General features: G+C 40.0%; 2 protein-coding genes across 4 annotated transcripts in view; one reads left to right on the forward strand and one right to left on the reverse strand.

Moving 5' to 3' along the window:
- The window catches only part of RAB22A (RAB22A, member RAS oncogene family), a 34,947-nt gene extending 33,621 nt beyond the window's left edge, over window positions 1–1,326 (reverse strand). The window contains exon 1 of the mRNA XM_026697448.2: window positions 980–1,326. Within this exon, the coding sequence (XP_026553233.1) occupies window positions 980–1,015 (36 nt within the window). The 5' untranslated portion in view covers window positions 1,016–1,326. The remainder of the gene's footprint in view (window positions 1–979) is intronic.
- A 44-nt stretch (window positions 1,327–1,370) lies between these two features.
- Window positions 1,371–24,313, forward strand: part of LOC113434333 (serine/threonine-protein phosphatase 4 regulatory subunit 1-like) — a 42,101-nt gene continuing 19,158 nt past the window's right edge. For 2 of the 3 annotated variants that reach the window (XM_026697446.2, XM_087928959.1), the window contains exons 1-10: window positions 1,406–1,701; window positions 2,032–2,076; window positions 13,183–13,315; window positions 14,652–14,758; window positions 18,332–18,474; window positions 19,217–19,363; window positions 20,830–20,937; window positions 21,582–21,647; window positions 22,410–22,568; window positions 23,936–24,087. In XM_026697446.2, the coding sequence (XP_026553231.1) occupies window positions 1,695–1,701; window positions 2,032–2,076; window positions 13,183–13,315; window positions 14,652–14,758; window positions 18,332–18,474; window positions 19,217–19,363; window positions 20,830–20,937; window positions 21,582–21,647; window positions 22,410–22,568; window positions 23,936–24,087 (1,067 nt within the window). In that variant the 5' untranslated portion in view covers window positions 1,406–1,694. Of the gene's footprint in view, window positions 1,702–2,031; window positions 2,077–13,182; window positions 13,316–14,651; window positions 14,759–18,331; window positions 18,475–19,216; window positions 19,364–20,829; window positions 20,938–21,581; window positions 21,648–22,409; window positions 22,569–23,935; window positions 24,088–24,313 lie in introns of all 3 variants that reach the window. The other variant, XM_087928958.1, reaches the window with a different exon arrangement.

Below are 24,313 nucleotides of genomic sequence, written 5' to 3' on the forward strand. Positions count from 1 at the left end.
AGCCAGTGCAGCTCACTCACCTATAAGTCAAGGACTACCTGTACCAATCATAGGGCACAGTGAATATTACCTAACTCCTTCATATGCAAAACAATACTGCTAAACAGAGAATATTGGTTTTCAGGAAAATTGTATATTTTGTCCCATAAGCCACTCTCATAACTGGGCTTTAATTCAAATTATTATTTAGATATTAACATTTTATAGTGAAATCCTGTGACTTTGTCCTCAGAAATAAGATTCATTCTATTCAATAGTCCCATAGCCTTGACCATCATCCCGTTTCCTTTACAATAAAGGATTTTGTTACATACTCTTTTAAAATGAATTTTCAAAACTCATCTCAAAATCTGTCAACCAGGAGTTTGCACATACGTTTTAAACACTGCTTTTCCGCCCAGAAATATTGCAAGTAATTATTGTAGAATTGGTTGGAGAACAAATTACGAAATTCCTTTCCTTTCCAAGAAAGAACAAAACCTCTAAAAGTTGCAGCCTTGAGCACATATTTGGAAAGAAATCCCACAGAGGGAGGTTCAGGCTGGACTCTCAATAAATGCATCATGATGAACTGCTTGAAATTAAAAATTAAAAATTAAAAATAAAATAAAGGAGCATCACCGCCCAAGTCCATATTGTTAGTTTTCAGAAGTCGAAGGGCTGTCAGACGATAATCCTAAAAACACCGACCTGGCAATACGCCGTTTTGAAACTTGCCGAGAATTGGGGTGAAGCTGTTAAGGAATTTCTCGTGGGGGGAAACAGACGACCCCAATTCTAAGGTGCGATTCCCCTCCCAGCCCACAACTAAGGTAACGATGACCAGAGAGAGCCATTAAGCCGAGCTTCATGGAGAGCAAAAGCCCAATCCTTCTTCCGAGGAAGACGCCGCCGAAACCCCAAAACGAACTTTTTAAACCAGCCTGAACAAAGGAGAAAAGAGAAGCCACGCTTGTCCTCCACGCCCTTTCCAACTCACCCCAAGGAGGCAAACTTTCAGCTCCCGCAGAGCCATCGCTCGAGAACCGAGGGGGGTCGCCGCTGCTTTTTTTTTAGGAACCGCCGCCGCCGCCGCTCGGCCACACCATCACCCCCTTCGCGGGACTTTCACATGGAAAAGCCGCCCCGCAGCTACCCAACGGAGTCTCCGGAGAAGGCGGCCGGAAAAAAAAAAAAAGGGGTGGTGGTGGAAAGGCCTCCCAAGGCGGGGCCCAGAGAAAGAGCCTCACGTCCTGCCTCTCGGCTCCGGGCTACAGGTGAACGCGCCTCTTCCCTCTCCTCAGAGCCCACAGGCCGCGCGCCATCTTGGACAGCCCCGCGTCGAGCGTCACGTGACGGGCGCCCCGCCTCTTTTCCCAGTGACCTAATCCGGGAGGGAGGAAGGAAGGAAGGAAACGCCCATGTTGGCGCGCGGGCCGTCCTCCGGCTCTCCAGGCGCGCCTCGGCTTCGCGGAGTCCTCGCCTCAACGCTATTAAATTACACCCCTCCACCACCCGCCTCAAGACTGGAAACCGGGCGAGGAGGAGAGGCGGGGAAGGAAGGCTCAGTCCACGGAGACAGCCATTGACGTTTGAATTGGGGCGAGCGGCGGAGGCAGGGCGCTGCCCAAGGCGACCGGGATAAAGCCGGCAGCTCCTCCTTTCGGCCGTCCTCTCCGGACCCCAGTCTCCTCCCCACCCATGCGCCTTTCAAAATGGCTGGTAAGTGGTGGGGTGGGGACGACCTGCTTACCTGGGGGTCTCTCTCCTTCCACCCCCCCCCTCCACTGCTCTCTTTCGCCAGCTTTTTAAACATGTGTTCTTCTGCTGCTTGCGAGGGGGGGGGATGTGGGAAGGTCAGAGGCTGTTTGAAAATGGCGGTGCCATGGCGTCTGGGGCTGCTGTTTCATGTGCTGCTCTTGAGGCTTTCATTTATGTGTTTTATGCTTGCCCCCCCGTTCCCACCCTCCCCGGTTTTGTGGAGCAACAACAGCAACAAAAACGCCCCCCGCGTGTCTTCTCTCTCTTTCTTACTCTTGTTTTCATTTGTAGGGATCCCTTTGTATTTTGTGGATTTGCAGGATGACTTAGATGATTGTGAGTAACTTGTTTTAAATTTTTCTTAAACACACACACGCAAAGGAAAGGAAAATGGCAGTGAAATGGTGGTGATGATGGTTGTGGCTTTCTCAGAGGAGCTCTGACTTTGCTTGTTAAAATTTCCTCCCAGAGAGGTGGAAGAGGATTACAGTATAAAGATTAGGATGTCGATCCTTCCTCTCTCTCTCTCTCTCTCTCTAGCTTAAGGAGAGTGGCTATTTGTAGGAAAAGCTATATGTTAAAAGTTGTACCTTTTTGAATGATACTGGAGACGTTTTGATTTGTATAGCTTGACCACTCCAGTTTGAAATCCATACCTGTCAGTGTCATGGGATGAATGGAGCAGCCTATCTTTGTGAAGCCAGCCCTCAATCAGCAGATGTATGGAGTTTTTATGAAGCTTAGCCTCCTGGAAATGTTGGGGAGTGAAATCACACATACCTAAAAGGCAATCTTAATCTTTTGCAGTTTTGTGATATTTGAATAAAGATAAAGATTTTCATTAATTAAAGATAAGGATATTTCATTAATTTATGATACTGGTAGATTTTGCAGTTTTCTTGAAATAGATAAAACAACATAAAGCAGTATAAATCCCTATAGTATGTAGTTGTACATTGGAGAGGTGACAAAGGTTTTGGGTTAGCAGAAAAATTCTAAAAAGAAAAAAAGTATCCTTTTGGGGAGGGGATACTCATATGCTTGAATCTACATGTTTACATGCTTGTTTCTCTTGCTGTCTGTGACTGGCAAAAACTGGTTGCAGCATCAATTAAGTTTAAAGAATAACTTGTAGCAGGTAATTGTGAATTGAAGGTGCTGTCATTAAAATGCAACCCTGGTAGATTTGTACTGAGTTTGCTTTTGAAACCTTTGTTGATTTTTATAATACCTTATGAACTCTTAATTTTTGTTAACATATAGCATTGTAATGTTAAATAAGGAAATTTTAAGATAATGTAACCTTATTGTCATTTTTTCTGTGAACACACTAGTACACATTAAAAATTAAATTCTGATGCCTACTCTCAATATATATATATTTTACTGGAGTGTGTATGTATACATATACACACATACCCATACATGCATGTGTGTGTGTATACACACACATTAATCACAGATCATTTAGAATATATAGCAGAAAAAGTCTTGCAAGATAAATTTTACATTCTAAATTAAAAGCTTAATTGTCAAGTTTTTATATTTTAAGCATGACTTAGACTTTATTTTCAGATCATATTTGCCTAATACACTTCATCTTAAGTATTCCTTTCTATATGAGAAAATGTGTACATCCTTTAAGACAGAGTTCTCAAAGGATGTGTTTCATCTCTAGGTCATGAGACAGGAAATGGGGGGGTCACTGATGAGTGCTGTCTTTGCATCTTTCATAGCAAGACTTATTGTATTAGTTTGATGCAAAGCAATGGGACAGTTCCAGGTTCTGTACTGTGTTTGTTTTTCAAAGGCAGAGACATACCTGAAGATGTGAGATTTCCAATGAAAGCTCTGACCCTCAGATGTGATTCTCATTTTCAAGATGACACTGGGAGGAAGGGAAACGGTGCAATTATCTCATTGTGGGAATGCTTGAACACAAGAAACCCAAAGCAAACCCTAGCTCCCAATATTTTGCAAACAGTTTAAGAGAATTTAAAGCAATAGAGCATTTTGCACATATACAACACATACAGTTGCATGCGTATATGCATGTAAATTCATATGTAAACAGTGTGGGAAAGGTATCACCAGGTATTTTATTTTTATTCTTTTATTGTTTGTCCTCATAATTACTCTATCACCTTTTATAAGTAGCAATAGCGCTTAGACTAATATACCACTTTACAGTGCTTTACAGCCCTCTCTAAGTGGTTTATAGAGTCAGCCTATTGCCCCCATCAATCAGGGTCCTCATTTTACCCACCTCAGGAGGATGGAAGGCTGAGTCAACCTTGAGCCTGGTGAGATTTGAACTGCCAAATTGCAGGCAACCGACAGTTAACAGAAGTAGCTTGCAGTGCTTCAATCTAACCACTGCACCACCACAGCTCTTCCTGTTTTATTTGTAACAGCAAGTTTGCAACAAAACAAACTGCTCATTTTTGCTGATTTAATGTGAATCTTGTAGTTTGAATAACATAAATTCTTGGATCCTGTTTATTTTGATAATAACAAATAGGCTGTAATTACAGGATTCAGGCTAGAATGCTAACCTAAATTCAAAATACATGGGTTTTGTTCTGAATTTATGACCATATCCGGCCACATAGCTAAATAGTTGTATTTAGTTGTGACCTCAAGGCTGTCACAGATTATATTTGTTAGTTGGAATTGAACTACTCAACTTGCAGACTCATCTTTCTTTTAAACTTTAAGAAAGCTGTATTCATTGTTCCATAGAGAAACAGTCTAGAGATAGGAATATACATTTAAATTTCAAGTTTAGTAGACATGAGATTAGCAGGCTATACTGGTAGCCCTTGCTCACTAGTTGTAATTGGGACTGGGAGCTCCATCACTTGATGACACAGTCATAAGGTGTGATGTCACATGACTGCATGAACTTAAGATGACAAAACCAGTTGATATTGTTAGGTGAATCCTGAGTGGTTCCAGTCTTTCGTGGTCATAAATCACCATTTGCAACCTCCTATTGGCTTCTCTATTGACTTTACCTGTCAGTGGAGAGACAAGTATGGTTTTTGCTGGGACTCCCTCTCCATGAGGCATCTTGTCCTCCTTACCTCCCTGCTCAGGAACTGAAATCCTTTGGCAAGCAGCTCTGTCACCCAACATCCAGACCCCGAGTGTAAGTTCTCTTTGCAAATATCACCATTTGCAATCTTACTGCTGGCTTCCCCATTGAATTTGTGGGGAATCTGGCAGAGCATATTTAAATGGTGATTGCATAGTCACAGTGTGATTGGCAACAGATCATAAATGCGAACAGGTTGCCAAGCACCCAGGTTGTGATCACATGACTATGAACATGTGTGCAATCTTTGTGATGGTCAGAAGTAAAGCTCCCTTTCTGAACCCGTCATTAATTCAAAACATCATTAAGTGAAAGGTTGTAAGTCAAGGACTACCTAGACAGTAGCTTGCCTTCCCGGTGCTGGTGGGGATGTAGTTTTATTTGGGTGCTGGAGAGGATATGTTCTGATGTTTGTCCCCCCCACCCCCCCGCTTTTATTGTCTCTTGAATGGTGTGTAATATGGTTTATTTTGTGTGTAATATGGTTTAATAGTGTGTAATATGGTTTATTTTGTTTATTTTGCAGTGGTTAGTTTGTCTATTGGTGACTGATTTGTCTGAATGCCAAACTTCTGGGAATCTTTAGCTTTTTGGGATTTGGCATAATCTAGAACAGTGGTTGCCAACTGGTGGTCCGCGAGAAAATTTTGATGCTCCGCATAGAAATGTCACCCCCAGAGCACCCCCAAAGCAATTAATCCAGGCTGCGCCGCCCACATGGCCTGCCCACTCACTCCTTACCTGGCAAACTTGCCTGCTAAGTTGCTATTTTTCCTTATTTTTCCCCAACTATCAGCTGTTCTGCTCTGCCGGGAGGTTTAGATTAGCTAGAAAGCAGGAAATCGTTGGATTTCTTGCTTTCTAGTTAATCTTTAGCTCTCTGCTTAAAAGAAGAGCCGAACCTCCCTTAGGACTAAAGGTTCTATTATTCAGTGCAGACTCAGATAGCCAATGGCAGAAACACAGATCTCTAAGTGAATGTGTGATTCTGTGAGCAACTCAATCTGCCTGCCTGCTTTGCCTGATTTTGGGTAAAAGTTGCTCTTTTTTAAAATAAAAAATTCAATATTTACATACATGGTATGTTGTGAGTTAATTTTGTGAGTTTGCTTGCTAGCAAATTTTATGAGTTTGCTTGCAAGCAAATTTTATGTGACTGACTCAGGTAGCCAAAGGCAGAAAGATAGATCTCTGAATCTGATTCTGTGAGCAACTCAATCTGCCTTCCTGCTTTGCCTGATTTTGGGTAAAAGTTGCTCTTTTTTTATAAAAAATTCAATATTTACATAAATATTTATATTTACATACAAGCCATGCCCACCTAGTCACATGACCACAAAGCCACGGCCACAAATTAGGCCACGCCCAAGAACCAGTTGTTAAGAAATTTGAATCCCACCCCTGCCTCTGTGTGTTTGTGTGTGTGTGTGAGAGAGAAAGGGAGAGAGGTTAGATCAGATCTCTCTCTTTCTCTCCCTCCCTCCCTCCCGCCATCATCAGTCAAAATTCATATTAGTGGTCCCAGGGATTTAAAATTATGAGTTTGGTGGTCCCTGAGGTCCAAAAGATTGGTGACCCCTGGTCTAGAAGGCTTCAAAGTTTCCCAGCTGAGTTTTCATTTTGTCTTCTGATTGCTAACTGGTGTTCATGCATGTGCTGTGCTAATTTTCTGCCTGTTTGCCTTATATAATGGCTGTTGCAGACTTTACACGGTATGTTTAGATGACACTTATTTTTAGGTTACTGGGCTTTTTGGTTTACTTATTATGATTTAGCATATGATGAGAACATGGCTTGATTTGTGTGCTATGATGATGCCATGTTTCTGTAATAGTCTGTTGGTTATTTTTGATGTATGGTAATATCCTTTTCATTGTGTTCGTTTTACTGTAGTGGGTTCAGTGATCAGGCAGTTTTTGATAAAATTGCATGGCTATCCATGTCGTTGGAAGATGTTACATAAGCCTTTTCCTTTTTCTGGTGTTTCTGCAGTGTGTTTGTGCTCTTTTGAGTAATATTCTTACACAACTATTCTTGTGGGAGGTTGGGTTGTTACTTTAGTGATGGACCAATTGGTTAGTGTGGGTTGTTCTTTGTAGATGTGTTTCTTTCCTCTAGTTATGGGGACATCCAGAAAATGTAGTGGTGTTATTTACTTCCCCTCTGAATTGTATTCCTTTAAAGATATTGGTTGCTTCATGAGTCTTTTCTAGTTCTTTTTTTATTATGACAAGGGTGTCATTTGCATACAGAATTCATACTTTTGATTGCATGTGTGGAAGTGGTATAGTTTTGAGATACTGCATTATAGTCTCTGCTGTGAGTTTTGAGAGTGGGGATCCCATAGGAGGTTTTTCTGATTTGTTGATACATCTATCCATAGAACTGGAAAGTATGTGATAAGGCAGAGCTGATGAGGTCCATAATTCTGGATACAGGTAGTCCCTGACTTACAACCACAAGTGAGCCCAAAATTTATCTTGCTAAGTGAAACAGTTGTTACATGAGTTTTAACCAATTTTACAACCTTTCTTGCTACAGTTATTAAGTGAATAAACTGCAGTTAAATTAGTAACACAATTGGTTTCCCCATTGACTTTGCTTGTTAGAAGGTTGCAGAAAGTGATTGTCCGACCCCAGGATACCGCAACTGTCATAAATATGAGTCAGTTGCTAAGCATCTGAATTTTGTTCACATGATCATGGAGATGCTGTAACAGTCATATGAATGAAAAACAGTCATAAGTCACTTTTTTAGTGGTGTTGTAACTTCCAATGGTCACAAAAGGAACTGTTGTAAGTTGAGGACTACCTGGTCCTCTGGTCATTTGAATTTTACAGGTTGTAACAGGTGAAACTCAAAAAATTAGAATATCATGCAAAAGTTCATTTACTTCAGTAATGCAGCTTAAAAGGTCAAATTAATATATGAGATAGACTCATTACATGCAAAGCAAAATAGTTCAAGCTGTGATGTGTCATAATTGTGATGATTATGGTTTACAGCTCATGAAAACCCCAAATCCACATCCCAGAAAATTAGAATATTACATGCAATCAATAAAACAAGGATTGTACATAGAACAGTATCGGACCTCTGAAAAGTATAAGCATGCATATGTACTTGGTTTGGGCCCCTTTTGCAGCAATTACTGCCTCAATGAGGTGTGGCATGGAAGCTATCAGCCTGTGGCACTACTGAGGTGTTATGGAAGACCAGGATGCTTCAATAGTGGCCTTCAGCTCTTCTGCATTGTTTGGTCACATGTCTCTCATCTTTCTCTTGGCAATGCTCCCTAGATTCTCTATGGGGTTCAGGTCAGGTGAGTTTTCTGGCCAATCAAGCACAGTAATCCCACGGTCACTGAACCAGGTTTTGGTGCTTTTGGCAGTGTGGGCAGGTGCCAAGTCCTGCTGGAAAATGAAGTCAGCATCCCCATAAAGCTCGTCTGCGGAAGGAAGCATGAAGTGCTCCAAAATCTCCTGGTAGACGGCTGTGTTGAACCTGGACTTAATGAAGCACAGTGGACCAACACCAGCAGATGACATGGCCCCCCAAATCAACACAGACTGTGGAAACTTCACACTGGACTTCAGGCATCTTGCAGTGTGTGCATCTCCATTCTTCCTCCAGACTCTGGGTCCTTGGTTTCCAAATGAGATGCCAAAGTTGCTCTCATCAGAAAAGAGGACTTTGGACCACTGAGCAACAGACCAGTTCTGTTTTTCTTTAGCTCAGGTAAGACGCTTCTGACATTGTTTGTTGTTCAGGAGTGGCTTGACAAGAGGAAAACGATATTTGAAGCCCATGTCCAGGATCCGTCTGTGTGTGGTGACTCTTGATGCACTGACTTCAGCCTCAGTCCACTCCTTACGAAAGTCCCCAACACTTTTGAATGGCCGTTTCCTGACAATCCTCTCCAGGCTGCGGTCATCCCTGCTGCTTGTGCACCTTTTTCTTCCACACTTTTCCCTTCCACATAACCTTCTCTTAATGTGCTTTGATGCAGCACTTTGGGAACATCCAACTTCTTTTGCAATTAGCTTTTGAGGCTTTCCCTCCGTATGGAGGGTGTCAATGATGGTTTTCTGCACAACTGTCAGGTCAGCAGTCTTTCACATGATTGTGCTTCCTACTGAACCAGACTGAGAGACCATTTAACAGCTCAGGAACCCTTTGCAGGTGTTATGGCTTCATTAGCTGATTAGAGTGGGACACTTTGAGCCTAGAATATTGAACCTGTTCACAATATTCTAATTTTCTGAGATTGTGGATTTGGGGTTTTCATGAGCTGTAAGCCATAATCATCTCAATTGTGACACATCACAGCTTGAACTATCTTGCTTTGCATGTAATGAGTCTATCTCATATATTAGGTTCACCTTTTAAGTTGCATCACTGAAATAAATGAACTTTTGCACGATATTCTAATTTTTCGAGTTTCACCTGTACACCACTGAATTATATTTTTTGTACCTGGGGCATGGTACAGAGGTAACGTAGGCAGTTCGAACTGCCCCTTTATTGCTCCAAATTTCCCCAAATACTCCCAGGTTTCTGCCAAGTCCCAGAGCAAAGTGATGACACATCCACACCCATACCTCAAGTGGCCTCTGGCTGCAAATAGTCCAGCCCAACCTTGTGAGCACCACGGCTGCAAAGCAAGAAATCCAGAAAGAATGCAATGAATCCAGGAAAGTTCAAATGTCAGCACTCAACACTCCAGGAATTCAGCATTTGTTCCCGACAAATGCTCCTCCCCACAGCATCTCCTTAGGTCTCAGTCCCCAGGTGTGCTTTGTGAAGAGGAGTGGGGTACTCTCCTGAATAGTTGAGTCTGCACTGTTCTTGCCTTCTCTCCACTCTCCGTGCTTGAGGATCAGGAGAGGGTGGTCCTTGCTCATTGCCTGAGCTCTGTCTCTCATGTTCACTGCTTAGCTTCTCTTGGTTATCCTGCCCCCCTTCTTCCCTGCCTACAAGCAGCCCCAATCCTGAAAGGCCCTGGCTTGACTGGGTCTGCTTCTCCCCATTTTCCTTTGAAGCTTCCCTCTCAATCTCCATCGGCTCCAATTCCACCCCTCCTTCCTCCGCAGATTCAGGCTCTGACAGGGGCATGACAGGAAGAGCTTCAGTGAGCAAGCCACTATATAGCAAGGAAGTTCATGTGATACCATTGTTCCCACGAGCCTAAGTATACAAGCAGGGTCTCATATCTCGTTTACCTGCCTGGCAATGCCTGTAAGCATCACCAAGGATTTTTGAATGATAATGGCCACTGCACATCTCCTGCCTGGGGTCACGGCTGATGCCATACTTGTAATCTATTTGTCACATTTTAAGAACAGATTAAAATCTGTACCCAGTCTTCATAACATTCACCAACTTGGCTCTCCTCCACTATTCAATCATGGATGGGGAAGCCTTATTATGGAATGACCTGGAATTCAATAGCAGTAGCCAGGGATTCTGGCCACTGAAGATCAGATGATCAGGCCTTAGGAACAAGTATAGGAGGCTGGAATGTGGAATTAGTATAGCATGCTGAGTCCATTTTCCCTGATGGTCCACTCCCTAAGTCCCATCATAGCCTTCTGTATTGGTTATCTGTCACAATATTATAACTTGCTCCTTCTTCCACATACTTACCAGCCCCCTCCTGTCCTCTCTTATTCCACTCTCCAGTTAAAACATTTCATGTTATCACCTGGTAACACAACCAGCAAAGTGGATTGATCAGATCTTTATGATGCTTCTGCCCAGCATTCACTCCCAAATAGCAGACCTTCCCTCTCACCATTCATAAATGTATCGGATGCCTTCCCCATCCAACGTGCTCTCATTGTGGTAGCTAGAGCTCTGAATTATACCCACAATCCCAAGGAAAATAATTATTTCCCTGGTCTCCAAATGGGATGGTGGGGGAGGGAAGATAGCTGCATTCCAGCCACCGCCAATTTCTTAATACCAACCACTAATATCAACTCCCTTCAGAATTCACAACTTCTGTTTTTTTTTTTGCCAGACACTACTTCAGAACAAAACTCTGGAGCTACCGAAAAGTGACACACACACAGCACATACTCCAGTTTCTTTGACTCTCACTGCAGCTTGCAAGAAACACAGAGCCATTCTCAACGTGGCAGGCGTTGTCATAGAACAACCAACCAGGCCTCCTGCTGATGTGCTGGCTGTTCCAGTTGAATGCAGCCCTGTCACCTAGGTGCCCATACAATATTGTTCCAAATACCAGAGGCAGGTATCCCCCTGGTGACTGTCACTGCTCAGGTAGAGAAGCAAATCTGGCCAGACATGATGTAATGGTATCTATCTTGCATCATCCCAACCTGTAATGTGCCCCTTGTACACCTTCCTGGACTGGCATGGTGCCTCTCACACACACTCCTGCATCCTCCCAGCCTCGGTTATTATGAACTCTGAAAAGATAAATGTACAATTGGCCGGTAGTGGTGGATTGTTGATATGTGTGGATGGTCAATATTCTAAATTGGTTTCTTTTTCCCCAGTTAAAGAGAAGGAAGTAGACTTTAAAGTAACCTACTCAAATTTGGAGTTGTTTCGTTCAGATACATTTCCAAAGGTTTTTTTTTTTTGATACATGCAAATCTTATATTGTATTACTAATGTTCATGTAATGTAACATTCATGTAATGTTATGCCCAGTTTGATTTGTCAGTTTTTTTTGTTTTTTTTAAAAATACTTATCAGCTTACCTTTTTGTTCAGGAGTCTTAAGATTTTGAATTAAATGACAAGGTGTTTAATAATCACATTATTACAATCTTCTGATTTGAAAGAACCATCTGATCAGCTGTGTGTTTGGAAGAGACATGCAATGTTCCAATGTTCTGTAGAAAGTTCAATTCCCACAATGGCAGGTTTTGCATAAATCAACTGACTACAAAGTTAACAATGGTGGTGTGCCAACAGAATATGGCTATATTGTGTTTGCATATTTCAAAAAACTGCTTGACTTACAGTGCTTATTCCCAATCTGCAAAGAACTTCTCTCTTTCACGTAGAAGCAGTATTGATAAGCCTTAAGTACTTGGGAAAGGGAAACAGAAAATGAAATCTTGGGGATTATATAGGTAATTTTTGCTTAACGACCATCAAAAAGTTACAGTGGCACTGAATGAATGGTACTTACAGGTTAGCACATTTATGGTCACAAGATCAATATTGAGGCACTTGGTAGGCGGCCAGCATTGTCCTTCACCTCTCCCACCTGCGTATGTTCCCCCATCTCTGCTCTTTGGCCATCCTGCTCTCCACTGGTGTTGCCCCTCAACGACCTTTGCGCCACTGGCAACATAAGGAAGAAGATAGTAAAAATCAGCAGAGGGAGAGCGACATGGGTACACAGCAGAGACGTTTTAGATGGGAGAAATGAAGTGACTAGGATGGAAGGGCAGAAGAAGTGTAAGTTCCTTGCTTAATGGCACAGTCCTCACTTAATGATTATAATCACGATTAGCAGAACTGTTATTGCTAAGTGATGTGGTTATATGATGTTTCACCTACCAACCATTTTGCTTGAGGGCGGACATTCCAATGACAGCTGAGGTTAAGTGAGGACTATCTGTGGAGAATGTGTGATTCATATAGTTTTTCTCTGCTTTCTTTCTAAAGCAAAAGTGGAGTCTGAAATATCTCTTCAGCAATGTTACAATGTTATAAATGATATTGTGTGCATATTCTTAGGTGCTAAATTGTCTTGGAAGATTTTCTTTAATGTTACCTTTTAATGCAGTTTTACTACTGTAATAACAAATCTTTCCATTTTGTGTCTTTCACCAAATGACTACACTTCAATCAATCACAATCTGAAGTTTCTTAGATTGTTCTGATTGTAGTGTGCCACCTTAGTAGGTGGCATCTGGATTCCAGTCCCTCAACTATCTGGTTTATCATTTTTGTGATCACTTATGACAAAGTATATGTTTTGGTCCCAATAATTGTTTTAGTTCAGCTTTAGGGTGACAGTTGGGTAGTCAATTAATCTTGAGACAGCCTTTGTGAACTGTCTTTATTTTCAAAACCTATGTTTTTGAAACAAAGGGAATACACTTAAGCAAGTTACTCAAAGCCACCTTTTGCAACCAACTGCTACCCTTGCATATCACCTAACAAATTTAACTTCTTTTTAACCCTTTCTATCGAGGCATGGCGGTGTACTATGGAAGTGAGTATACACTTACAGAAGCAAAATTTGCTGTCTGATGGGGAAATGCATCCATAGGCGCATTTGTAAATTAGATTGGTGTTGGATTCCCCCCCCCCCCTTTCCTTTCATACTGACAAGTCATTTTTCTTTCTTTTTAAAGTTGGGTTTGAAGACTATGGACCAGATTGTGAGAGCATGAGGATAACTGCTTTCCTGGACATTCCAGGGCAGGATAACTTAACTCCACTTGGACGTTTAGAAAAATATGCTTTTAGTGATAATATATTTAACAGGTAATATTGAAAATAATTATTACTATTTTGTTGCATTAAAATTATTTTTCATGAAACTGGGATAGGGCAATTAATGCTGTTTTGATATTTTGAATAACTTTTGGTTTAGATCCTTTTGGCTATGCTTTCTGGAGCTGATGAAAGGTGGCCCAAATATTTGAGGGAGACACAGGGTGTTTCTCCTTCTCTTTCACGGGCCAACTAAGTTTTAGATCATATTATGTATGTATTGTTTTAAATACAGTATTAAAATTTTGATTTTGCAAAATAAATAGAAATTTTTTGTCTATGTGGCGAGATAAGAAATCTAAAGAAGGGAATTGTATGCAGATATTCCTTGTTTAATGACTAAAATTGGCACTTGCAATTCTGTTGCTAAGTAGAAAATTACATGGCCGCAACAGGCTTATGATCTCACTTTCTCTTCAGTTTGTTAAAAAAATGACTGAAACTGCAGCTCTTAAGCAAAACATGATGATTTTACTTCTGCCTTCTCTATTAACTCAGTTTTTGTAAAATGCATAAATGGCACTTGTGTCCCCGTGGGACACTGTAATACTCACAAATGCAAGATTGACCAGTTTTTTTAACATTGTTGTAACTTCAACTACTTGCTGAATGAGGAAGTTGATAAATGAGGACTACCTGTATAATGAATGAATATCAAGGTATATTCTGTCTTCTCTGGTAATAAACAGCAGTACCTGAACAAAATGGGAAAAAATGCTTTGACTTTACAGCTATATTGCTATGATAATTACTATGATAATTAATAACATTGTTGCAAAATTCTGCTTGTAAGATAGCTTGTGTGTGTGCTGAAATGAAGGAATTTTACCTTCCTTTGCATGCTGAAAGTAGAGAGAAAAATACTCTAAAACACAGATGTCAAACTCGCTGCGTCACGTTGCCATCACATGACGTTTTGCAATGTTTTCTCCTTTGCGGAACAGGTGGTGTGCCTGTGCATGATGGATCTGGCCTGTGGGCCGCCAGTTTGACACCCCTGTTCTAAAAACTGGAATTCATCAGTTACCTAACTTTTATATGCTGTCTTGGCCTATCGCTCAGTTTAGAATCCCTTTAGGATTTTTTAAAAAGAAAATGCTGATTCCTAGTCAGTATTGCTTTGTATATTATCCTCTGCCAGCAATGCTCTGAGTAATTTGGAAAAGTGGATGAATCCTATAGGATAGCCCTCCTGTGTTAAACATAAATAAAACATACCTGCACTTGAATTAGACCATATTGTTGTTGTTTGTTTGTTCACAAAGCTGTAATTATGAATTAATATTTCAAAACAATAATTACATGTGTATATTTGTTGCTCATGCAGGCAAATAATTGCCAGGGGTCTGCTTGATGTCTTTCGAGATTTTAATCATAACGAGGAAGATTTCTTGACAGTTATGTCAATAGTGGTCCGGCTGTCTGAAGATACAGGTGATTCTTCCGATCTTTATACTCTCATTAATTAAAAACATGTTCTCTGTATTAGTGTATTTGAGTATAAACGTGTACATATGAAATCTAGCTTATGATTATAATCATCGGCAGGGTTCTACAGGTTTTGAGAAGCAATCTTTCTCTACATAATAATTGGCATTGAATAAAAAAAATGAATTAAGTATTTTACCTGATTTGTCACAGTAATTATCAGCATCTCTAAAATATCTTGTAAATTCCCAATGATAATTTGCATAATTGATTTCCAGTTTGTAGGCTGCAAAGGTATTATGCCCAAAGAAAATTTTAAACTCCTGAGATTTCCAGATGTTTTTCACATTTTTGCTTGAAATCTCAAAAGATTTTGTTGTTCTTGTAGAAACTATGAGAAAGTGATAAATTACTAAAATTGCTTATACTTCTTGTGAAGAAGGAAGTGTTTTCTTCATATATATATATATATATATATATATATATATATATATATGTTTTCTGAGGTTCTCAAGGGTATTTATATGTGGATCTTTGGTTGTTCGGTTTTCTCCCGCGTAAGATTCAAGTATCTAGGCAACGTTTCGATGAAGTCTCATTCATCATCTTCAGGCTTCTGTCTCCGGCTCTGTGCTTTCAGAGTAATGTGAGATTGCAGCTGCTTCCTCCTTTTAACTGCCAGTGGGGTGGGACTTGATTGGGTGGGGGCTTGGCTGTGTTCTGATTGGGTGGGGGTGTGTTCTCATTGGTAGGGGGTTTGGTTGTGTTCTGATTGGTTGGGGGTTAGCCGTGTTCTGATTGGTTGGAGGCGTGTTCTGTTCAGGTGGGGGCTTGGCTATGCTCCGATTAGTCTTAGTTGCTGGGGGATTTGAGCTGGGGAGTTGTGATCTTGCTGTTTGGCTTCTAGTTCGTGGTCCTGTTGCATCTTCATAGTGGGTGTCGGTTTGCTTCATGTATGGCTCGGAGGGGTTTGAAGTGGGTAGTGATGCAGCTGTAGTGCAGCTTCTGGTCCATGGTCGTGTCTCATCTTCTGAGTGGGTGAGAGTCTGTTTTCTACATGGAAGTGTGGTGGTGGCATCTTGTGTGGCTCTCATGGGTGTGGGTCTGGTGTCCTTCTTCATGTTAGGTACTGCCTGTTCATGAGGGCGTGGTTTCCAAATGGCTGGAAGGCGGAGGTGTCATCTCGTTTGTTCATGCTGTGTGGGCGTTTTTTCTATCTCTATGGCTTCTCTGATTATTCTGCTGTTGAAGTGTTCGGTTTGGCGATAGTTCTGGTATTTTTAAAATCAATTTCATGTCCTGTGGCTTTGAGGTGTTGGACCAGGAAGAGGTCGTTTCTTCTTTTTTGATTGAGTTCTTATGTTCTTCAATGCGTGCATTTATTCTTCTGTTAGTTTGTCCAATGTATGTGGTAGGGCAGGCAGTGCAGGGGATTTCGTATACTCCTTGGTTTTCTAATTCGATTTTGTCTTTGGGGTTTCTTAGGATGGTGGATATTTTTCTGTTTGTGCAGAATGCTGTTTTGATGTTGTGTTTTTGGAGGATCTTGCTGATTTTGTCTGTAGTGCCTTTTATATATGGAAGGAGGGCTTTGCTTTTTCTTGTTCTCTGTCTTGGATTTTGGTTGGGGTTTCTTTTTGATTAGGTGGGTAATCTTCTTTCTTTGGAATCCATTGGCTGTAAGTACGTTGGTGAGAGTGTGTAGTTCGGTTTTTGGTGTTGTTCATCGGCTAAGCATTTTGTTCTGGAGATGAGTGTCCATATATATGGATCTTTGGTTGTTCGGGTTTTCTCCCGCGTAAGATTCGAAGTCTCTAGGCAACGTTTCGATGAAGTCTCATTCATCATCTTCAGGCTTCTGTCTCCGGCTCTGTGCTTCTCAGAGTAATGGAGATTGCAGCTGCTTCCTCCTTTTAACTGCCAGTGGGGGTGGGACTTGATTGGGTGGGGGCTTGGCTGTGTTCTGATTGGGTGGGGGTGTGTTCTCATTGGTAGGGGGTTTGGCTGTGTTCTGATTGGTTGGGGGTTAGCCGTGTTCTGATTGGTTGGAGGCGTGTTCTGTTCAGGTGGGGCTTGGTTGTGCTCAGGTTAGTCTTAGTTGCTGGGGATTTGAGCTGGTGAGCTGTGATCTTGCTGTTTGGCTTTGAGTTCGTGGTCGCTGCATCTTCATAGTGGGTGTCGGCTTGCTTCATGTATGGCTCGGAGGGGTTTGAAGTGGGTAGTGATGTAGCTGCAGTGCAGCTTCTGGTCCATGGTCGTGTCTCATCTTCTGAGTGGGTGTGAGTCTGTTTTCTACATGGAAGTACTCAGAAGATGAGACACGACCATGGACCAGAAGCTGCACTGCAGCTACATCACTACCCACTTCAAACCCTCCGAGCCATACATGAAGCAAACCGACACCCACTATGAAGATGCAGCACGCATCACTAACTCAAGCCAAACAGCAAGATCACAGCTCACCAGCTCAATCCCCAGCAACTAAGACTAACCTGAGCACAACCAAGCCCCCACCTGAACAGAACACGCCTCCAACCAATCAGAACACAGCTAACCCCCACCCAATCAGAACACAGCCAAACCCCTACCAATGAGAACACACCCCCACCCAATCAGAACACAGCCAAGCCCCCACCCAATCAAGTCCCACCCCCACTGGCAGTTAAAGGAGGAAGCAGCTGCAATCTCCATTACTCTGAGAAGCACAGAGCCGGAGACAGAAGCCTGAAGATGATGAATGAGACTTCATCAAACGTTGCTCAGAGACTTAATCTTACGCGGGAGAAAACCCGAACAACCAAAGATCCACATACAAATACCCATGAGAACCTCAGAAAACATATATATATATATATATATATATATATATATATATATATATATATATATATATATATATATATATATATATATATATATATAATTATTTTGTTTCTATTTTTCTATTTTTATCAGTTTATAATGTAATATAAATTGGATTTAAATTATTTTCAGTTCTACTGCCCTTCCGATAAGATACTATATTTCTGGAGAAAGTATTAAAAAAAAATCAACCACGTAAGAGTATTGGATGGAAATAGTTCCTCCGTAAAGAAAGTTTAGGGTGTTTAGAGCTGTTTAACTTAAAAAATAATTTTGTAAAGGAGGGAATAGTTTAGAGATATAATCATGCATGATTTGAAAAATGTTGATGGAGACAATTCTTTTTTCCCTTTTTTCAAAGTATTAGCATTGGAATCAGCCATTGAAACTAATGAAAAATCTGAACAATAGAAAAAAACTTTGTACTTTTTACACTATTACTAGTTAAACTGTAGAAAATGCAGCTAGCAGATATTGTGATGTCCATCAATTTATTAAATAGTATTAAAAGATGACTAGAAAAACTCATGGAACAGTAATGGCGTGATGGCTATATGCTGTCTTGTTTTACTGGAGGCATCATGCTTAATGTCAGTGCCAGGGAGAAACAGTGAATTTGTGGCTTCCTAGCTCCATATTCTCAGCTGCTAATGGGATACAGAATGTTGACTTAATCCCAAAAGTATATTTTAATTTTAAAAATGTTTTAATTTCTAGAACCTACTGTACGGACAGAATTAATGGAACAGATACCACCCATTGCCATTTTTCTACAGGAGAGTAGGCCAAACTTCCCTGCAGCCTTTTCTGAATACCTTATGCCTATAGTGGTGAGATACCTCACAGATCCAAATAATCAGGTATTGTTTTCTGAATGGAAAGTATTGTTCACTCATTTGTGGTAATTTTTTCTTGTAATATTCAATTAGATACTTTGGTTTTGCTTGATGTGCAATGTGATTTGTGCTTATATGTTCCCTTATCCTCCTGTAACATAGCTTTGAAGAGACGTTTAAAGACTTTCTATTCTAGATTAACCATACCGTATAATACCCAACTCTATATGAACTGTGTTTAATCCTAATTATATTTTATTGGAAGGAACCAACAGCTTATAATTTTAAAACAAAGCCAATTCATACTTAATTAATATGAAGCAGTATGTGTAGTGTTAGTCATTTATTTCCAAAAGGCCACCCAGAACAGTTCAATTTTTAACAGTTGATGGAAGGCCAGTCTAATAGGATGTGGGGGGACTGCAATAAAGAATCATGGCTTGTGATCTCTGTACCCGTTCACCTCTGCTATGCAGGGGACCATTAAAAAACATTGGCAGAAGATCTACATTTAAAGAATTGGATGGACAAGGTCTGGAGGAGGTAAAGCTATAAGTATCACAGTTGTGTTCTGAGAATTTCCAGCTTAATAAAACTGAATTAGTATGTGCTGCCCTTCTCTCAGAAATCCAGGATATGGAAAATCACGTGTGCCCATAAAGCCATAATTATTTTCTCTTAAAAGCAATTTAATCCCATTTCATGTATGCTGGTCACAAAATATTATTCCCTAATATATTATTATTTCTCCTTTGCACATTGTTAGGTGAGAAAAGCAAGCCAGGATTCACTGCTAATATTACTGGATCAACAACTTATTGCTCAACATGACATTGAAAATAAGGTGTGTCCAATTCTATTGGAGCTTTCTGCTCCAGAAAGTGATGATGAATACAAGGTGGAGGCAGTCAATGTAGGTATCTAATTTATTGAGATTGCTGTTTCTGAATTGATAGGGGGATTTATCTAGCATTTTAATATTTATATAATTATGTAAAACAATGTTAATAATTAAATTTCATTGTTATTGGCATATCCAGCAGTTTCCCAAATATTGATCTCTCTTTATATCATTTGAACAAGAATGTGTTCCATTTATTTTTGTCTTTTACCCTCTCAGCAGTGATCTCATTCAAAATTTCATTCACTCAAATGAATAATTTTATACATCTTTAAAAATTGGATTTTGGAATGGTATCTATTCCAAAAGCTTGAGATTAAAAGCTATTTTTTCCATATCAGACTTGGTCATACAGCCAGCGGGCCACATGCAACTTGTAGATCAGAGTTTCCTAACCTTTATAGGTTTGCGGCTCAAGGGAGGAGGGGCAGATGCCTTTACCTGTATGAGCGCTTGGGGCCGTGAGTGCCCACACTCACCACAACATTCACACAGCCCGGTGGCCAACAGTCCATGGCTTGGTAGTGGGTTGCAGCCCACAGGTTGGGACCCCTGTCGTAGATGGTCCCAATCCAGTCTGTAGCATCAGTGAGCATGGAACATTGGCGGGGTGGGGGAGCATCAGCATTAAGGGCAGGGCAACGGCGGAGAGTAGGGTAGCATTGGCAGGGCGTGGAGCACCAGTCCCAATTTCTCATGCTCACCTGTTCTACATCATAGGAATTTTTTAGAAGGGCAAAAATGCATGTAAACTTCAGAGAATGGAAGCTTTTGTGGGTAAACAAGCAGAAGGAATGTTTATAACTGCTATTGTTGTTTCCTGTATTTTTAAAAGCACTCTCCATCAACTTCTACTCATTGTACTTCAAGGATATACAACAGCACAAAAGGATTCTCCCCCTTTCCCGTCCCCCCATCAGATATTATATGATTTATACTTTATTTTGTCCCATTTATACTTTATTTTTCAGCAAAATTATTCCCCAAACTGCTTACAATCAAAAGACATATAAAAGTATAATGTGATTAGGGATGTGTTGATCTAATGGCAATCTCTTTTAGCTTTCTGGCTTCTGTCAGTGATGCAAACCAGACTTTCTTCTTCCTTCCAAAGATAAAAACCACAAACATACATAGTCATGGTTAATGTAAAAACATCAGTATACAAGAGCAGCTCTATTTTTGCTGGGTACAATCTGTTGTTGGTGGAATTCTTTGATTGTTTATTCTATTTATAGCACTTCTACTATGTGATCAACTAGATAAAGTCACTGTTTCCTCAAAGGAATTGTATCTAAGTATTGTACTTATGTATTGTATCTGATTCCAAGATGCCTTAATACCTGTGAACCTGGTGAATTTTATTCTTGAACTGTAATACTGTTCCCACATATTTTGATACATTTTTTAACAGAAATGCTAAAAATCTAAAGAAAATGATAACATAAAGAAAAAAAATGATTTTTCCCTCTCAATAGATAATCTGCAAAATGGCATCTATGGTGAATAAATGTACCCTTGAACGGTTGCTGCTTCCTCGATTCTGTGAGCTTTGCAGTGATGGAAAACTCTTTCAAGTCCGGAAGGTTAACATTTGTTGATTTTATACTAATTTAGTCATCTGCATTGGAACATACCTAATAAAATTTTGGAATTAAATTAACTTAACCTGTAAGTACTATTGAACCCCCCCTATTTTTAAAACTTTTTATATGTGCCAAAACAAGTATATCTTGTTTTACATTTGAACTGCCACTCTCATTAAAGTGGCTGTTATGAAGTATAATTGACAACTGGCACCATCTAAAATCAAGCATAGCCAATACAAATCAACTGATGCACACTTGAAGGCCATTTAAGGGCTCGTTGTTTTAAATATTCCAATAGGGCTAACTGAGATTATATGCATACATGATGCTGTCTGATAAAAGTACAGAATGTGATTATATCCAGATAATGACTCCTACGTGTTTTACTTTATGAAATAAATCCCACCATTCTTTGTTCCCATTTTGACCTGTGAAGCAAGTAACATAAAACATAGCATTTTAATCATGACACACATTTTCCCACCTACTCCCATCCCATCCCTGTCCATGTTTTTGGTGTAGCATTCAGCTTTTATTTATGAAGGTACATAATTAAGTTAGTATGTATGTATAACAAAACACAAAGTAGATTAACATTAGGGTAGCAACAAAGAAGTATTGTGTTTGTTTCTTTTGCTTAGGTCTGTGCAGCCAGCTTTGGTGATATATGCAGCGCAGTTGGGCAAGAAGCTACAGAAAATAATTTGGTATGTTAAAATCTGAAAGTCAAGTTACACATCTTGGAATTTCATGCTGTTAGCAGTCTGTGTCATATAATTGTCAAAAATTATTCCCAGAAAAAAGAAGTTTCATTTTGTTGACCCCAAATCTCATTCCTAAATCCATAAAAGAAAAGTGTGGCTCCTTTAATTCGGCTTTTCTTAAATTGCTGTAGCTTGCGAGACACTGATAGACTGTATGTTGACTATTCTGGTCCACTAAGGAAACCAATTTTCTCCCTCCCAACTTCTTGCTTATAAATTCCACACATACCTCTCTTCCTGCTTTTTCCCCCTTCAGGCTAAAATTTCAGTATGCTTGATCTTTCGTTAGATATGATGGCTACTATTGATAACTTAATTTTACAAGGTTAATCCTTTGATGTTAACATTCCTTTCCTCAGGTTTGCTAAAAGGACATGAATATTTTTAAAGTTTTGCTGTGTCTCATCAGAGACTGAAATTAGACTGACATTCTCAAGAAACTGAGCTTTCCCTTATAGCATTATATACTTAGAAATATGTATTACACTAATATGGTATCAGCTAAGTATAAGACTAAGTTGACTTTGCATGTTTTCATTCAGTTGTGATTAAATCATTCAATAAATTATTTACTCTTCGTTACGAACTACTAAATGAATGTTTTGCCTGCTAATCTGATACATATTTGTAAGTAAGCCCTTTCCAAGTAGACAAGATAATGTATACAAACAAATCAATTGTTCTGCTGTGTCTTTATTTTGGCAGATTCCAAAGTTTTTTGAGCTCTGCTCTGATAACATTTGGGGTATGCGGAAAGCTTGTGCTGAATGCTTTATGGCTGTCTCCTGTATCGTTTCTCCTGAGGTTAGGAGGACCAAACTGTCTCCCCTCTTCATCAGTCTCATTAGTGATCCTTGCAGATGGGTAAATAGAGTCGAATTGTTCACCTTAAATTGCAGTGATTCCATAAAAGCAGGGAATCTTCGTTTGATAAAAGCAAATGAATATTTTGAAAAATGCATGTATGATCACACTTTGATTTAACAACAATATCGTTAGCTTCTATCAGCATCTCTTATATCTCTACAACAAACTCAAAGAGTAGTTTCCATGTATTAAAATTCAAAGGAACTACTGTTTGTGCAAATAGATATTTTCTGTTTGATTTTGTATGCAAGCTTGCCTCCTTAAATTTTGAACAGTTGAGCTTAAATCAATTGTTCACCGCAAGCAATATTGCAGATTTGGGGAATATTTGATCTTTTTGATTACAAAAATTTATCACTCAATTTTTCCTCTAGTCTTTAAAAACATTAAAAAAATATAGTAGAACTCAGTGTGGCCGAAAGTGTCATGCAGATACAGATAATACTAACGTTTCCATTAATGTTAGGCAAAATTAATTCTAATCAAGGTAAAGGTAAAGATTCCCCTCACACATACATGCTAGTCATTTCCGGCTCTAGGGGGCGGTGCTCATTTCCGTTACAAAGCCAAAGAGCCAGCGCTGTCCGAAGACGTCTCCATGGTCATGTGGCCGGCATGACTAAATGCCAAAGGCGCACGGAACGCTGTTATCTTCCCACCAAAGTGGACCCTATTTTTCTACTGCATTTTTACATGCTTTCAAACTGCTAGCTGGGACAAGTAATGGGAGCTCACTCCGTTACATGGTGCTAGGGATTCAAACTGTCGAACTGCTGACCTTTCTGATTGACAAGCTCAGTGTCTTAGCCACTGAGCCATTGCGTCCCATATTTATTTACTTCCAATCAAAGCTGCCTATTAAGGCTAGATTTTTTTTTTTTTGCAGTTGTCCATTTTTTTTTTTTGGTCATGGCCTGTAGCCTTAAAAGTAAATTATGCACATTTGAAGCAGTTCTACTGTTCTTACTAATGTTGATTGAATATGTACCATCTAATGTCACTCTTAGCAACCACAAAATGGATTTTCTCCTGGAGCATCTGTCCCCAGACTGGTCCTTCAGGTTTTCCAGCGGTACATCCATGGCTGTAGTTGAGCCTATGTTGCTGCTGGTTGTCTGGTTCTTGTCTTTTTTTTTTGTATTGCACTAATACAGTGAAATTATAATATTTTTTTCTTCTGCAGAAACTGAGCATCTGTTCCCTAGAGTTTATGGATTTTGTCACAAAACCAAATAAACTGGCATGAAAGATGCCAATCTGAATTGATGGTTCCACTTTTGAATTTCATGTAATTTGTGAACATTTAACTTTAATTACAAACAGTATCAGTGCTATTATAGTCTCTTATATTTCCAATATTCTAGGTTCGTCAAGCTGCTTTCCAATCACTTGGTCCTTTTATTTCTACTTTTGCAAACCCTTCCAGTGCTGGTCTTTACATTCGAGAGGATGGGACGCTCAGCATCCGGCCTTGTAGTCCATGCCCAGACCACAGTGCAAATTTAAAGTTATCAAGGTATAGTGATTTGGCATTAATGGTAACTTGGGCAGCTTGAAACTAGAACTCTGTTTTTCATCCAATTGAGAAATCATTAATGCGGTTATTATAATTCTCAGGATGAAGGATTCTATCTTGATAGCTCAAATTTAAAACTGAAACAACTGTAAAAGTCTGACTCACAGACAAACACAGTACAGAAGCCTGATGATGGCAGATGAGATTCTGCCGAAACGTCACTACA

This window comes from Pseudonaja textilis, chromosome 3, assembly GCF_049901715.1.
Source record: "Pseudonaja textilis isolate UNSWEBS1 chromosome 3, rPseTex1.2, whole genome shotgun sequence".
Lineage (NCBI taxonomy): Eukaryota > Metazoa > Chordata > Lepidosauria > Squamata > Elapidae > Pseudonaja > Pseudonaja textilis.